This window comes from Primulina huaijiensis, chromosome 18 (assembly GCF_012295235.1).
Source record: "Primulina huaijiensis isolate GDHJ02 chromosome 18, ASM1229523v2, whole genome shotgun sequence".
Taxonomy (NCBI): Eukaryota; Viridiplantae; Streptophyta; class Magnoliopsida; order Lamiales; family Gesneriaceae; genus Primulina; species Primulina huaijiensis.
Window position 1 is genome coordinate 6621184 of NC_133323.1, and position 18729 is coordinate 6639912.

General features: G+C 32.0%; 2 protein-coding genes across 2 annotated transcripts; both read right to left on the minus strand.

The window, feature by feature from the left end:
- Nucleotides 1–1004: 1004 nt before the first annotated feature.
- Nucleotides 1005–3252, minus strand: LOC140964092 (BTB/POZ and TAZ domain-containing protein 1-like). The gene is made up of 5 exons (XM_073423616.1): nucleotides 3022–3252; nucleotides 2652–2785; nucleotides 2263–2566; nucleotides 1847–2163; nucleotides 1005–1410 (listed from the first exon to the last, which is right to left on the minus strand). Exons 1-5 carry the CDS (start codon nucleotides 3139–3141, stop codon nucleotides 1233–1235), a joined length of 1053 nt encoding a protein of 350 aa, XP_073279717.1. The 5' UTR covers nucleotides 3142–3252; the 3' UTR covers nucleotides 1005–1232.
- A 12015-nt stretch (nucleotides 3253–15267) lies between these two features.
- On the minus strand, nucleotides 15268–17541 carry LOC140964761 (probable pectate lyase 5). Its single transcript, XM_073424690.1, has 4 exons — nucleotides 17373–17541; nucleotides 16443–17183; nucleotides 16189–16327; nucleotides 15268–15861 (listed from the first exon to the last, which is right to left on the minus strand). The coding sequence occupies exons 1-4, from the start codon at nucleotides 17498–17500 to the stop codon at nucleotides 15637–15639; spliced, it is 1233 nt and encodes a 410-aa protein (XP_073280791.1). The 5' UTR covers nucleotides 17501–17541; the 3' UTR covers nucleotides 15268–15636.
- Between the last annotated feature and the right edge of the window lie 1188 nt (nucleotides 17542–18729).

An 18729-nucleotide genomic window follows, 5' to 3' on the forward strand; every position in this document is an offset into this window, starting at 1 on the left:
GTATGTTTATTTGTCTTTTAGCAAGAAAATATTGTCATCTAGATCGTATTTTTTTTAGAAAAAAATAAGATCGATCGTATTGTTATAATCTATAAAAATATATATTATATTTTTATACATGAATACTTGTATCCTATCATTCATTGGTGATAGATTCATTAGGTAGATGGACTGGACTAATTCGGTAGATCTTCTAAGCACCTTTAAAATCTACAATAATAGTCAGATTAGGCCAAATCTGAATCTGTCGTGAGATATGTCTGTTGGTATCATGTGCGACAATTTAAAATAATAAATATTAAAATAAAGAATAAATTGGACACCGAGATTTACATAGAAAACTCGTAAAAATTATTAAAGTAAAAACTACGGTAAGATTAAAAGAATTCCACTATAATATTTTTATGATATATAACCACTCACTGTATTTTTAAAGAGAAGACACTCTCTCTTAATACAGGAGAACAAAAGACCTCACAAATATTATACAATTAAACATTCAAATACTATAAAACGATGGAAAAAAAAAACTCGAAAAAAGACGATTTAGGGGAGAGAGCTCCTATGCGTATTGTGGAACGCGTTTTCATTTAATGAAAACATGTTTCGTTCATTTTCTGAATTCTCCGGTGTAAATGATGACTTCTTCGATCCCCTCGTTGATGCTTCAAATTTTGTTGACCACAACAGCCAATCATCTTTGCCGACAATATCTTTATTCACTCATGGCTTTATGTATCAAATCGATCGATTATGACACCCCAAACAAGATCAGCATATACTCGTGTATCCAAACGTGGGCGTCCGTCTCATTTTGCCCCTCATGTTTTTTCGGTGTTTAGGGCACGAGTATCAAGTGTACACAATCTTTTTATATGATTAACTAATTCTCATACGAATTTGATCTATATTTAAAAAATAATAATATTTTTAACATAAAAATGAGATTTTTTCATAGACCGAGTCGAGTTGGAGATATGTATCACCACAAAAATGATTTATAAGACCATCGTAAATGTTTTTTAGTATAACATTTGGACTATTTATTCACACTTTATTTGACTTCTTTCCTCAAGGATTTTTTTCTTTGAATTGAAACTCTCACCTACATTATTAATAAATTCCTGAGAAATTATCTTACAATTGGCTAACATTTGAAACACACACAAATAACTTCGACTTTAGCATCTAAATGACCAAAAATCAATGGCACTCCATACAAATAAATATATTCAAGTTTTTTGGAACCAAGGTCTGAAGCCTTGATCCCCTATTGTCCTTCTTGGCTCCTTTTCTTTCTTCGCATGCAAAGTCGATAAAGACAACGTAACTTTCGCGGACACCACCTTCCTCACGAGCAATCTCCACCGGGCATCACTTCCATCTTGTTCTGCTTTGAACTTGAATTGCCTGATAGAACAGTACAGGTATATTCAAAACCTCGGACGATTCACCATTCATTTTAGGCCGGAGAAGTAGTCGAATTGTGAATCAATACGGCATTTTACATTTATGAGGAAATGTCATTTTCTTGTCGGCCCTGATATTTGGTTGTCATGTCAATTATTTAAGAGGTCATTTTGGATGCAATACATCGCCTTCTATGTCAATATTGGAGTCTCACCTTTTTCACACGCCTAAAACACACATCCACCTTTTAGTATATTATTGCCATTCAGAAAAGGATAGGATCACCGATGGTTGCGGGAGCTTCAAGACAGCTCGATTCTTGTTAAAATCAATCGGATCTCACAATATAGACGAGACTCGAAATTTTTATGATGGGAAACTTTATTTATCTTTAGATTCACTCAAAAGCAATGTGTTGAAAAAATAATTCACTAACCTGCATAGAGGAACTCTGCATCCATTAGGTTGGTCACAAATGGAGGAGTGCAATCGAAAGAGCTGCCACATTCGCTTGCAACGAAAGCATCCTCCGTTAACCCTTTTCGCACAAGTACCAAAATGCTTGATCAGAAGCTGAACGCCATGACATGTCGTGAATTTGGCGCACGGACCTTTGTGCGGGCTCGGGTCCATATCGATCGGCCCAACAGTGGTGCAACCTTCCGAGCATATATGTTCAAGACATTCCATTGCTTCACTGAGCTGTATATACAAATCCTTATCCTCTCTATGCCTTCTCATCCTCTGTTTCCTCTGTTATATATATCCAAGAAATTCAAAACAAATGTTATGATAACAATCGACATGTTCAATCTGATCGAAAAGTGGGTACTTTTTCAACGCTTTACACACCGTTTCAGACTCATCGATGAATTGTAAGATCTCGAGTTCAAGAAGGGGATCATGTTTCTGCAAAAACTTCCATCCGTCACCGGCCTTGACCATCTTGAAATTATTTGACAACAACTTCATGCACTTGACGTAAAGATCCGGGGCGTCGCATAGTCTTGCGAGCTGAAGTACATCCACCACGTCCTCAATCGACATCCGGTCAGCCAAATCCTTCGTACACATCTGCTTCAGCTGCGGCACCAAGTAAACATGCGACAATGCAAGAAGAGGAATCCCATACTTATCCATTTGATCCTCACTACACCTACAAAAGTAATAAAAGGCAGCTTTGATCATCTCACACAGCAAATACAATCTTAATTTGGCTTGAGGACTGAAACAGAACTCACTTGGAAGAGTAAAGAAACTTGATGAAGGCGGAGACGGCGTCGAATGGGACGCCCAATATGGTAATATTGCTGCAGTTGCTCCGGCCCTTTCGCGGCCTTTCTATTACGTTCTCCAGCACGGGCGACGCTGCAGCCTACAAGTTTCCCATTTGAATCAACAACCACAAGTCCAAATAATCAAAGCCCGTATGAATAATTTATCTCATTATATTTTAACTGATCAAAGCCCGTACGAGCGACTAAATCCTATTATTATCAAAACTGAACAGAACTCGAAATGAAGTTTAACATATTGACGAATGAAAGATAAATCTATGTGAAAATAAACAAGACGAATTTGCGATATGGTTACGTAAAAAAGATCGATTACCAGGACTTTTGAGTGAGCGAAGATGAGTAACCCGTCGGAAGTGATGACACGGACGTCGGGTTCCGGCATGTCTTCGGCGCCAACGACGGTCAGGATTCTACTCGCTTCTGCTCGAACCATGATTATCGATATTAAGGAATCCTGAATAATATTTTTTTCCAAATTAATTTCTTCGTGAGTGAATGCTTGAGAATTGAGAAATGATGGAAAGACTGGATATAGGGTTGGTGTTGAAGAGCAGTTTGAATTTATAGGCAATACGGAGAGCAATTTATTTATTTAAATTTTTTTTTTTTGGGAGTAGAACAATTTATTTAATAAGGAATACTAAAAATAAATAAACAAGAATTCTGTTTTATGCTTGGTATACTTCAAAACATGAATAAATTGTACACATAAAGTAAAGTATAAGAAAAATAGATTGCAGTGCAAGATAATATTGAGAGGTTCTTTGAAGAAATTTACAACGTATTTAACTTGTATGTATACAAAATGACGGGATTGGATCCTCTACTGTGAGCATCCTCACGTTAGAGGATGCTATGACACAAGTCTTTTTTAAAAAAGTTCTTTTCTATTTTTGTCTTTTTATATATTTCAATTAATTCTTTCATTTTACATTCTTTGATCTTTTTGTTTTTTTTAATACAATCTAATTTTTTTAAAAATATTTTCTACTCCTTTTTATCTTGTCAATTTTTTGTATCGTTTTTTCTTGTTATAATTTATATTTATGTACTATATACTAATGTACCAACTGATTAAATATGTCAATATAGAAAAAATGATAATTATATATTTTACTCCCAAAATAAATAAATTCGGTACTCAAAAAATTTAAAAGAATTGGACATGCAAATGATCAAGAAAATAGAAATTTTATATTCAAGTCTTCTCTTCCCTTGTTGTAATTTTTTAAAAAAAATAATGGAAAAAAATAGACGAATCAAGCACGTGAAAAGAATTAAAAATGAAAATAAATATGTTTTACTCTTAAAACAAATGAGATAAACAAAATGTAAAAAAAACAGGGAAACAAAAAGTCCAAAAGTAGCAAAAGAAAGAATTATAATATATTTTATACAAGATTAAAATATTTAAAAATAAAAATTTGAGAGTGAGTAAAAGAAAGATGAAAACAAAAAACTCTAAAAAACATTAAAATAAATATAAAATAACTTTTTTAAAAAAGACTTGTGTCACACCATCCCCTAATGTGAGGATGGCACAGTAGAGGATCCATTCTCACAAAATGAAAAAATAACTGTATTCACGTGTATCTCATAGTGGTAAAACACCGTGAAGATAACAAGAATATCGTGGATTTTAACTCACTCGGCTTCTTGGGAAGCCAAGTTTACTTGGAAGGCGGAATCAATTCGGGAAGACATTGAATCGTGGTTGATTTGACTATGAACGTCTACTCTGATTGTATATAATTTATGATAGTATTCAAATTTATTTATGAGACGAATCATAAGAAAAGTGTGGCGTAAAATAAATGAACCCCCATCATTTATAATATTAGATTTCTAAGTTCATTTTAATGAAGTGTGGTGTAAATAAATAAGCATATATAATATAAATATTTTAGGTCGTGTTCACGGAGATAGATTGAAAATCAATGGATTTTGATTATAGTTTTGTTGTTTATAATGAAATAATAAATAAATTAATATCTTACTTGGTTAGACATTATTAGTGTAACGTCCCAAATTTGATGATTGTCAGCAATGTCCCAATACGGGTCTTTCAGCATGTTTGTGTCTTCACTCACATGCACCTTGAAAATTTTTCAGAGGGTCACTTATCTCATAATTGTCTAAGTCAAGCACATTTAAATTTGGAATTCTTATTTGCGAAAAGAAGATGAACCTTGATGGTATGGGTAGTAACTATCAATCTTTTAAGTCTTCATCAACTGTACAGTCTTATACCTGCACAGTCTAGGAATTCCGTTCATTCTTGGAGGGATATCACAATTCGAATAAAGTAGAATTAATTTCAAATGACACTATATTTAGGGGAACTTTATAATCATATCGATTAAACATAAGTTTAATGCGTATTAGTAATTAAACAAAAGGCCAAAATAGAAACAAATATCTCCAAAAGTAATGGTTGTTATTGGTTCCTTCTGTCACGCCCCAAACTTGGGAGCGCGGCATCGGCGTTGCTTTCAAATAAAATTCAAAAAGCAACAAACCTTATAGTATAGAATTTAACCAAAAATCAGTATATTATTTCATGACGAAATTTGTTCTTACATCCCAAAGTACAAATTATAATCAAATACATCAGGGGAAGCTAAAACTTATCATCATAGGGACAACAAAATCAAATAATAGTGGAACTTCTAAATGTCTCCTTTTTCATCAGCCAAATATTATGTATGCTCTTTCTCTTCGAGTTCCTTTTCATTCTTATCTGAGGAGAGAAATAAGGAGGTGAGTGTTTGGGGAAACACTCACCATGTGGGGGCCAACTGTACACCAAAATATCGAAATATATATATAATATGAGTTCAAAGGTGAAATGTCGAATAACATATCGCAACATGAATCAAGACATGAGACAAACAGAACTCGAAACAAGACATCAAAATATATCAAAACAAGGCACTGTTATTCATCTTTTTATTCATGATATACTGATCATTCCGTAATTGTTACCCCTCTAAGGGGACGAGGCTATATATTGGTTATTATAACCCACCGTATCAAGGCCTTATCTTATCTTATCATGTTTCGGAAATTTTCTTACCACTTTTAATTCAAATCATAACAATGCATTTTCAAGATTTCATAGAATAATAGAGGAATCATGTGGAACGAACGTATATGAAATCAAAAGACATGAAACGAGTAGTGTACTGTCGAGTNAGGGAATAAATTGGCGGTGGCAAATTGACAAAATAAAATGAATTGGAATAGTACTTAGTAAATTTGGTGGTGATAAAATATAGGGTTTATGACTTGTCTCTCCACTCTCTTTTTAAGAAAAATGAAAGTGGGTTGGGAAGATTTATATAATACACAAAAGTGACATGAAAGATTGACGATTTAATTAGGAGAAATTATTATCACGTTGAAAAGAATTTATGAAAATGAATTACAACTTTTAAATAATAATAATTTCACATTANTCACATTAATATTGAAATTAAGATAAATCATTAATTGAAAATTAAATTTAGTGAATTAACTCAAAAATAGTATGTTGTCTTTGAATGTAAAATTTATTATAGAAATAAATCTTTACTCTATGTACAATGGGTGAAACAAAATTCGGCCCAAAAATGAAAATAAAACCCTAATTTTTGTTTCACTATTAAATAAAATAAAATTTTAAATATATTTTATTTATTATATCACAAATTTGATCATGAATATAACACTTTCTACATAGGTTGGAAGTTGCGTCCATCGAGTCTATTTGGTTAGCTTCATCGAGATTTCCTTCTCCACTCAAATATTAGAGGATTGCTTTTATTTTCACTTATTTTAAAATTTATTTTACGCACCTCACAAATACGAATTTCAAACTCCTAACTTACATCAAAGGAGAAAAACAAATACTCCATTTCGTATGCCGGCTGTCTAAATTTGATTCTTGATCTCCACAATTTTTTGAATATAATCTAACAATTTTTTAAAGCCATATTTATTATATCTAATTATTTTAAGCACATACAAATGAAGAGTCTATGATTTGAGGAGTTAATAATTTTAAAAATCTTTAAATAATTACATTGATTTGTTTAATTATGTGCTCATATATGTAGATATAATTTTGATATTTTGTTTACCAATCGTGCTTACTTCTTTGTCAACCATTGATGTGACACTCACCTATTAGACATGATGAAACTAGGTGAGTGTAACCTCAACAGTAGACACATAAATGAACATGATTGATAAATAACATATCAAAATTATATGTTTCAGAAGTGATTGAGTACTAGTTTCAGAATATATGTTTTCATTATTACTAAATTCGAGACCAATCATGTCTCTATATTGCTTTTGTAACACTTGCATCTTTTCTGCTGAAATAAAAGATTTATTTCAGGCATTTACCAGTACAACCAACTTCTTTTTCTCATTCAATAGAAACTGGTAATCTCTATTTATTCTTTCGTTCTTTGTCTTCAGCTTACTCATTTCAACCTTGAGATCCTCACAACTGTCATTTTGTATATAAATGGACTTGTTGATTTAGTAGTAAGGTTTTTGTTTTCAGTTTTGACTTCCTCGAATGATTGAGAAATCTTTGAGTACTTTTCTTTCGTCGCATGCAATGCTTTAACAAGATTATTACGTGTAAATTCTTCATATTCGAAATCAAATACCTCATTACTTGTTGTTTATAGATCTACATCAACCATCATGCATTGAACTTTGTCATCATCCCTACAACTGGATTGGATTTCTGAGTCAAAGGATTCAGAATTGGATTATGCCAACTTGATTTTGCTTTTTCAGCAATTATAGCCTTTCGATCTTTGGGGAACTTCTTATCATTCCTTTTCTGTCCCTTCATCTTATGATCATCCTTCTTAGGCTTGGAACACTCAATAATAAAATGTCCAGTCTTCCCGTACTTGAAACATGCCATATCACCAGCATTTGACTATTTCTTGTAAATATTGTTCTGGTTCCGATATGTCATGTGATTATACTTCGTGATATTTGAGAACTTCTTTACAAACAATGATATTTCATCATTGCTAATTTTTTCTTTAGCTTTCTCTTGGATTGGATCAGCAATGTCAATAGTAAGATTTTTGGTCAGATGATTGGATGTAGATTCCTTTCCGCTTTTGGTTTCAACCTCGAATTTTTATTCCTTCATATCAACAAACAAGTCTTGAAATTTTAACTTTTTAAAATCTTTAAATTTTATCGTCGCAAACGTCTTAACATCTCATTCCCTCGGAAGGACTCTCATCACCTTCAATGCAACTTCTCTATTGGTGTATTATTTTCCAAAAGCTGCCAACTCAATGACAATGTGACCAATCTTTCATCAAAGTCATTTAAAGACTCTCCAAGCTTTATTTTGATATTTTCAAACTCCTGCATCGTAACATTAATTTGTTCTTTTTCATCTAGTTGTTTCTTTCACAAAATTGAATCAATTTTTCTCAGATTTTTTTTTCCAGTAGAACCCATCTTGATTTTACTAAAAGTATTCTTATCTAAAGTCTTGACAAGATTTTCTTGACAACATTATTCAAGTTTGCCTTATTTTTATCATCATAAGTCCATTTTGATTTATGATTCTCGATCATTTGTGTTGCTTCATCAATAATAACAACTACGGTATTGGATTCATGAGCAGATAATGAGCTTACATTCTAATTTTTCAATCGTCAAAATCTTCTTTGGATAAACATTGACTTTTGTTGAATGATATGATAGATTTTGATAGGTTCAGAGGTCGAGAACACTTGCTCTAGTACCATTTGTAGGATCAATAGAGCTTTTTAGAGAGGGGTGAACAAACACCTCGCAAAATTTTCTTTTTCTTCCGAACGATGGTGATCTCAACTGGTTTCAGCAGTCAAAATCAGCTCTCGATCTTCTAGGTTCACTGAAAAACTAGAAAAGAATCAGTGCAGAATGAGTCTAGTCGAACTTAATGAACCAAAGTAAAATCAATAGACCACGAGTAGTATATGTAAAATGAAAAGTAATACAACTGAAAATAAATAACACAGAGGTTGTTTTTGGAAGTTTTAATGTTGAATCTCTTCTATATCTTCCCTTCTTCTGTTTCGAAAATAATTCCACTAAAAGAATTTGGATTTTACAACACTTGTAAACATCCACTTCAATAGGACTTACACACTGCCTATTGAAACTCTTACTAAAAACTTTTCACAACTTGGAATGATTCTAAAGAGAAAGACTATTTATGTTATTTACAAAACTGACACAAAATACAGTACAAATTTGATAAACTTGTGAGTAATATGTCAGCACAAATGATATTTGAAATACATCAGATATATATTTATGTGTGCGCTTGTAAGTTTTTGGCAAAGCTTTGAATCTCATATATAGTAGATAACAAATCTTAATGGCCACAATCCAGTCGTGACAAAGCTATAATAGAAATAATATTAGATGTTACGTGTCATTTTTCTTACTTCAAAAATAGTATGCAGCAATAAATGCCTGGAACACTGACATACAACGACCAGAATGTTTTTGTTTTATATACCTGAAAATTCTCTGAAACTTGGATATGCTGATAATATGTTTTCACCAGTTAAAGAAACTAATCAAAGACGATGCGGCTGACAACAAAATTAAGTATAAACAAAAGTGATATCTTGATGATTCAGTAAACACTGTCTTCCTAAATTATGCAGACCCTAAATAACTTATAACATATCTTTTGAAATACATGTAAGAGGTCTGCTTAAATTTCTTATTTGATGAATTTTAATATTTTCGTATTTTTATGACTTAAGATGCATCGCCAAACTTTATAAATACCCAACAAATATAATATAGTAAATAAAAAGTATAAATAAAGATAAGTGAAAAACATGAATTGTTTGTGGGCCTGTAAAATTGTTGGATTGACAAAACATAAACTTCTTGAAAATGTATACGACGGGAGATACCTAATTAAGCTTGAACCCTTTTTTTTTCTTATATTTGAAGACGAAGAGTCGCTGACGCAAATGATGGATAACCATGCAACGGGCCAGACGTCAATTCCAAAAATAATTTATTTAAATTTTATATCATAAATATTAATATATTATATGCCAAATTTTAATCAATATTAGCGATTTTATATATATATATTTTTGTGAATAAATTAATTTTCCCGTACAATTTTTTTTATTATAAATTATTTTTTATGAAAAAACTTTAGAGACTATATTAAAACTAAACACAAACTTTATATTTGGTTTTTGTTAGTGTTTTCGATAATTAATTAAAATAATTACTTAAATCGGATAATTTTTATTATTTTAAAAGTTTATATATAAAATAATACTTTTTGGATTTTTAGATAACGAATGATATGATCATTTTGTGATTATACCATAATATCACTTATTGTGTTATTCTACATCCTCATCCGTTAAAATAGTACTAATTATCATATATCAAATGTCACAATTTTTAATAAATATTTACGTATCTTACACTAACATCTCCAAAAAATTCATTCGACCAAGACAAATACATATATATAATTAATTAAAATAAGATGAACGAAATAATATTTTTATGTATTTGTACAATATATAGATGAAAGTGTAAAATTAAAAAGAACTCCTCCGGATTTTCTATAGCTATATACTTTTTATGTATTTCTCTTCAACTATATATTTAAAGAAATTCCACGTGGCGGTGATCTAAGCACGAATTGTAATTTATTTATTTATTTATTTTTGGGTTAAAAATATTAAATTAATTAGTGGCAGTGATCTAAGCACGAATTGTAATTTATTTATTTATTTTTGGGTTAAAAATATTAAATTAATTAGTGATCACCAAACTTTTGCATACTTGGCTGGATAAGATTTGTGTCACCCAAATCCCATTTACACGTATGAAACACATGGGCAGCGTTTTCTATTCTTTCGTTCATAATATTCAGAATGGATCTGACTTGTCATTTTGTTTTCACACTCCGAAAAAAACATGTAGGCCCATCACTTGTCACTTGTATCCATTTTTTTTGCAAATTGCATATATATATATCCCCATATGTTTTGACATAGTGTGCATCATACCAAAACTAAATGTGAGCATCGGTGTTCAATATGTGTGCACAATAGAAATGCATCGATATGTTGTACATCTATCGTGCATGTTTGTGTAAACACTGATAAGATGTTAACCACTGATTGGATGTGATGAATATATAAAAATTACACATTCAATAGGTGGCTGACACATTATCGGTGTTCACATAAGTGTACACGGTAGGTGTGCATCATATTAAAATTTTATATATTATTTTTTTATATGTTGCATACATATCGTGCATACTTATGTGAGCACCGTTGAAGCGACACCTATTGAATATAATGAAACATGGAAAGATTGCACACCCAGTAAGTGAGTATCACATCATCAGTACTTACATAAGTATACATGGTAGGTGCATGTGCATCATATCAAAATTATATGTATATATTAGTTTTGATATGTTGCACACCTATCGTGCACATTTATGTGAGCGTCGATGGGGTGACATTCACCTATTGGATGTGATGAAACATAAACAAACTACACATCCAATAGGTAGTATCACATCATTTGTATTTACATAAGTATGCACAGTGAGTGTGCGTCATATAAAAACTATATGTATTAGTTTTAATATGCTGCACATTTATGTGAGCGCCAATAGGGTGATACTAACTTATTGAACAAGATGAACTGCAATTTAGATCATGTATAAGAAATTTTGAATGTGTGTTTACATGTGTGTTTGACATGTATGTCAAAATTGCAATTTAGATCGTGTGTATCTATCTAGTTATGATTTAGGTCATCTATGTTATTAATTTCAATGTAATTCATTATCTTCATTTTTTTTTTCAAATTAAGTCATTTTTCATGTGGCGCTTTCATGGCATTGATATGGTGTTATCTTATGCATTGTTACATCAACACTCATACGAAAAAATGACTAAGATTTTTGTAAACTGAAAAATACTATACTAAAACTGAAATATGTCAATATAAAATATCTAAAATCATAAAAGGGTAAATATATAGGTCACTAGATTTGGCCAACTGCCCATTCTACCTCTACGTTCTTGACAACCCATCTTTGTTTCACTAAAATCTTTCGATAATATGTTTTATTCATCTTCCTCATTATTTAGAAAAAGAGAACCACCGGTTCAGGTACATGATATTAGCATTACTGTTTGGACAGTTAAACATTCAACCCGTAATTGCAATGATCCAATTACAAGAGTAGAGCTCTACTAACTAAGCTGTATCCTTCAAGACAAGTTTTTATGTATTCAAACTATAAGAATAGTTTTTAAAATTCATTTATGGGTTCATGAACTAAAGTTTTTTTTCCTTATATTTCGTTATTTAATACCAGAAAATTCGATGTTATATAATATTGGATTTTTATGACGACAGAATCTATACCAATTGTTTTTTTCGGTGTGCACTGAGTAAATCTCTAAGTTAGCACAGTAGCTTGAAAAGCACACTTGTCGGGTAAATCACACTGAACAAGTCTTACATGAAAGCTTGTCCAAAAAAGATGTTAGGGAAAATCGATTTCATGATCATTGTCAAGAATTCATCTTCTCCACTAATTCGAATTTTGTTGCTAATATTGATTATTTTTAGTATTTTCGGTGGCAGTGATATTACCTATTATTTCCTTTAGGAATAAATAATTATTCATCACTTGGTTTTTAAATCAATATGTGGATTATTTTATAAAAAAAAAAATCAATATTTGGATCAAGTATCAACACATGCATGGACATTCCTATTCCCATTTGGGCTATATATCCAAATGTAAAGAAGTGAATCAACAATGTAATGTGAACTAATAATTTGGACTGACCATAACAGAACACATTGTTCTCATTCTTTTGTGATTTGCGTATGTCGTATATATATCGATCAAAATGTGTAGTTTTGGTATATTATACCACTATCGACATCTATATTTTTCGTATAACAATTAACACTTGTTCATAAAACTACTGTCCAAGTTAAGAGTACGTGTTTGATTCCCATAAATCGCATTGAGCAGACTTTATATAACAAGATCATTTGAGAAGGCGAGGTTCAAATTAATTTGAGATCTAGTCGAACACAAAGTTCTTTCAACATTCATATTCTTTGTTCAGAACTCGAATATTATTTTTGAAAGAAAAAATCGAATTATTTACCGTTTCAACTAACACATGTTGTTAATAGACCTTAATTTTTTTAAAAAAAAAAAAATTTGTTAAGCACGGTGTATCAGTTGAGACGTGAAGAATTAATTTAAGTGTATGGGATAATTTAGTGGTAATTGTCATTCGCAATGTTGTGCTATTAAAGTATGATCCAAAACTATTCAATAAAATACAATGAGAGATCCGCTAGGGAAGTTTGGGGTTTGTCAGCCATAGTAATTGCTATTAAATGTTCAAATTTATTTCATATATGAAAAAATATTTGAAATTCTTAATTTCTTAAACAATATATATATATATATATATATCAAATAATATCAATGGAAAATAATTATAAATGTTTGTTACTTTATTGAAAATATCGTTATCACTCAAATATTTAAATTGTATATCAGTTTATGCATTATGTTTTCGATATGTTCTCTCGTATCAAGAGCATATATTATATCGGTGATGTCTGATGATCGATCAAGGTTATAATGAGTTCACAATTATTTATTTAGTGAATTGAAAATTTACTAATTAAATATAGTACTAGTAATAGTGATGACTAACATGTATAAAATTCTCATAAAATATAATTGTATATATGGAAATATGTATATAGATATGTTACACATTATCAAGTGTTGATTTAGTGCATGATATTATCATATGAGAATTTAATAATAATAGAAGTAAATAATTCTAATTTAGGAGGGATTCCTTATGATATTAAGAATCAACCTTTATAAATATGACACAAGGATCATATGCAAATTCGTCCACCGTGAGTCTTCCAATGCCGAGCCCTTACCGTTACACTGACTTCGGATTTTGGAAATTTAGACGATTTAGTCTCAACGAAGAAATTTTTTGCGATTATTAATGCAATCCAAACAAGGAAAACTTCTCTGATCGTGGACCTAATTTAACGAACAGACGGAGATCCGGTCGAAGGGATTTACGAGAACGACTATCTCCGGTTAAAATTCGAAATAGTTTGGAGACATAATTTTATACTCAAAGGTAACAATCTAAACATCATATGGATGTATATTTCATACGACGCCCAAGGATTGTTTCGAATGTCGAAACAAAATTTTAAAATTTTCGTTGCGCCTTGGGTAACGGTGTTAATCGGTCGGTTCGGTTCGATTTGGGTTTTTTATTTCGGTTTTTTTGGTTTTCCGTTTTAGAAATATATAATTTGATATCCGAACCATTTTTTTCTATTCGATTCAGTTTTCTACCAAAACGGTTTGGTTATTTCGATCGGTTAATTCGATTTTGGTATAATTATTTAAATTAATAATATAAATATATTGTAAAATATAATATGTTAACTTTCTACATGTTTTCTTATTAAAATATTTAAATATAAGGTCTAAATTAATTAAAAAACCAACAATCAACTAAAATTGTTCAAAATGGTTCTTCATTCACTAATATGACATCAAAATATATAATATAAATAAAAATATAAAAAATTATTAATTTATTGAAATTTTGGTTTTTCGGTTTTTTCGGTTTTGACATATATAATCCGAAATCAAACCAAATAAACTTCGGTTTTAATATTTATATCAAAATTACAAAATTCGAATTTCGGTTTGTTTTGGTTCGAAGTTCGGTTTTTCGGTTTGGATTTTCGATTTATCCAAAGTTTGAATACCCCTAGCCTTGGGTGTGAGAAAACGGCGATCCAACACTATCACCATTTCTAATATACTACATATTACAAAAAAACTCTTATAAGACCATCTCACGGCTCAATTTTGTGAAAACAGATCTTCAACCCGATCCGACTCATAAAAAAATATTGTTTTATTTCAAAAGTATTACTTTTAATTTTATATATGAATTAGGTATATCTGTCTCATTACAACATCTAAAATTTTAAATAATCAGTAATACAATTCACTTAAATTATATACGCAAGATTATAGTAAGATGAATTTAAATAAACTGTCGATGTTAGAAATTGAGAGAAAAAAATAATTTATAAATATGTTAATCTAATTGTTAGGCTAATGAAAACAAATCTACACAGTCTTATCATTACAGATTTTTTTTATATTTTCTTGTTAAACAATAGAGGGACATCCTTGTTCGCCTATGTAAAAATACAATTATATATATTTGAAATAAATTTTTTGTGTGGGATTTATTGATCTTAGAATAATTATTTTACTCGAAATTAATATTTGAGCTTTTATTTTGTTACATAAGTTTAATGAGTATTTTACAAAAGAAATTTTAATGTCTATGGGGCCCAAAAATAGTTAATACGTAGGTGTCAAAGTTTTTANTGAAAGAGTGGGAAAATGACAACCGTTGATTAAAACTAGAAATTATATATATATATTATAGTTTACCAATACATGCTTCAGCACTTGCTCCCCTTTTCAACAAATTACAAGTCCGACAGAAAATAGAACCGACGGTTCAGATCAGCAGGCCGATGTCGTCTTCTTCCAATCAGGTAAAAAACTTGACCAAATTTCCAAAAAAAAAAAAAGGGTAAAACCGTAAAAAGTAAAAAAAAAATAGTGAAAAAAGAAAATGGTGAGAAATTCCAAGTGCTCCATGGACAACTTTTATAATAGGGAACCTTTCTTTTTTTTTTAGGAGCACAAAGATTTCCATGTTCCACAATTCCAATCACAAGACCAGACGAAATAGATAATAGGGTCTTGTGAGGGTATAATGGTAATTTAACTACACCGCGATCCCTTTCTACAGCTCAGGGCGCCGGCACGGCCAGTGATGGAGCTTATCATGGAAGAAGGCCTAGCACCTAAACTCGAGGCCTTGGCATAGTTCGAGGATGCTCCGGCACCCGACGTCGTAAAGAATGCCCCGTTCAACATCAAGTCTCCTTCTGTCCTCCAATTCCAATTCTTCCACTCGCTCTCCGGTGCATCCTCATGCTTGGTCACCTATAACAACAAAATTAAATTGTTAGTTAATAATAAATGCAATCATTTACATATATATATATATATATATAGATAGATAGCAATTAATTAGATGCTTGGTTGAAAAAGTTGGGGTCAAATTATTTAGTATCTTATTGATGTTGAGGTGCGAACAAATTGATGGTACAGCCAATCGAGGATGCAATGTGGCAGTGTATGTGATCTAAATTTAGTTTTTCTTGACTTTTAAACAATTTTGTATCGAATTTTTTTAGGCTCGAGTTCGACTCGATCTAAAATGATTTAACATTTTTCTAGAAGTTTGCACGTGAGCATCAAAATTCTTACCTCCTTGTTGAATCTGTCATCAGGGGCTAGAAATCTATTGCCCTGGCTATTGATGGTAGGCGCCGCACTACCTCCAATTGCATACATCTCCCAATGGGTGTAGTCATTGTTCACCACATGGAAATAACCATGTCTACATCTGCACATATAACATAAATATAATTTAATAAACAACTATATATTATCATATTTTAATTAGAATTTTGCTACAATGTTAAATCTTGATCAAATTAAACTACTTTAGAAAACTTTACCTTGGCATTCTTTGAACAAGTCCTTCCCCAAAGTGGTTAAAGGCAATAGTAACTTGCATATTCTTGTCTTCAGTGTAGGAATCACTATGCCCCATAAGCATGACCTTGTCATGATGAGTCAAGTAATTATTCGAAAGGGTAATCGCGGTCGACCCGTGTATGGCGTCGATCAGCCCGTCTTTGCAATTTGACAACGAGCAATGGTCAACCCACACGTGGCTCCCGCCGAAGATCGACACGCCATCACCGTCCGATATGGTCCTCCACCCGTAGTGCGTGGTGGAGGACCTCACCATAGCATTCCCACCTTGCTTACAGTCGTGTATATTGATCCCGTGAATAATAATATTCGTCACGTATTGTATAGTGATGCAAGGTCCATCAGCAATGTGAACACTTGCACCCCTGCCATCAATGGTCTTAAACGAGTTCATTATCAGTTCCTCCTTCAATTTGATAACCATGTCCCGGGCGAATATGATCCACAACGGCTCTTCTTGAATGACCGCGTAGCGGAGTGTCCCGGGCTTCGGATTGACCACGTCGTCGTCGCTCGAGTCCGTCACGACGTAAATCTTGCCGTCTCTTCCGCCAATGGCGTTCTTACCGAATCCGATGGCGCAGTCCGCTAGTTTCTGACGGTTCTGCTCCCAATTGGAGTCACAACTCCAGCAGTCGTCTATGGGATTACCCGTGTTGCATGACAAGAATCCCAGTTTCCTTCTAGAATCATTCAACCTCCTACATTGTTTCGTAACAAGTCAGACGTTATACATAACCAAACAAATTAAAAAGCAATAATGAGCTACAAGAAAACTGCCAACAAGTAGTAAACTAAACTACACAAGACAACATTTTCGACACCCTTCAACCAAAAAGATCGAAATTTGACGAAATTCCCAAGCAACGCCTCGCTAAATCGACGCATACCTGTGTACTTCCTGGACCACTAATTCAGGGTCTTGCACAGCCGGAGAGGAGGCAATGAGAGACGGAAGAAGCGTGCAGAAGAAGAGCAGAAGAAATGGGAATGTGACAGAAGAGAAAGCCGATGCCATTTCTAGGATTTTGGAGTTAGTTCTGTGTGGAGAAGTGGGAGGAAATGTGGGTCTTATAAAGGGATAAAAGGGCAGACAAGATAGCGTGAATTAACTAATTGAGTAGGCCCCTTGCACTGTGCTGATTACTGGGATTACGGAGATTCCCTCATGTGACCGTTTGGCCGTTAATCTTGTCCGAAATATACTGGAATTATGGATATTATTGTTAACCCGGAAATACGCATACTATACACACGCACATGCGCCTTGCGGCGTGCGTACAAGCACTCGAGGAGTGCTGGTGAAAAGATCTCGTAGAACTCAAAACTGAACGGAGTTTTAATGGTCTGTAAAGTTTCAAGTGATTACCGAGAAAACTCGAAAAATCGTCCCATAAATTGGTTTTTTGTTTCTCTAATCAGTCAAAAATTTTGTTCCGGTAATCCGTTTATTGCCAGAAGTGTTGACATGCAGATGTGATATCTTATGTTTCTGACATATCTTATTTTTTTATTGCCACTTGTTGATTACTAGATTAAATGTGCTAATTCTGTGTTACTATTGTCTCATCATATTATATACTACAGACAAGCTTTTGAGAGGATAATTTTTTGAGTAGTTGAGAGTCGGAGTAACCGAATAAATGACTTAAAAAAAAAGTATGATCGAAAAAGATGAGTGAAAGTCGTCTAAAGTGTGTCGTCGTAAACTGTAAAACCCAAGATTTTGTGATCGTGATAATATTTTTTGTAATTTCAGTGTGCTAGGATTATTCAAGATTTGGGTATCTATCTCATTATTTTATTTGAGATGTAAGATTTGCAGTTTATCTAAAGTTGAGTGGATAATTATATCGTGTACAATATTTTTTGAGCTCAAGATTTAAGATAATATTGTGCATATATTTTGGACTTGGGATAAACAAATAGACCATGATCTAAGAAATTAAATAATAAATTTTTAGATATAAGTAGGTAAATTTTTTAGATATAAATTCAAAGTTGGCGAGGTTATACCAGATAGAGTTATAAGATTTAAGAGATATAGATATTTGAATAATGATAATGAGATAGATAAGAGATAATAATATATCTCATATTCAATATTTAATTCAGAGTTTAAACGAGGAGATAATATGCGATCTCGATAGTAGTCACCTCCTATAAATAGGAGAAGCTTTCATTCACAATTTACACCACAAATTTTCGAGTTTTGCTCTCTAATTTTCGAAATTCGTTTCTCTCTCT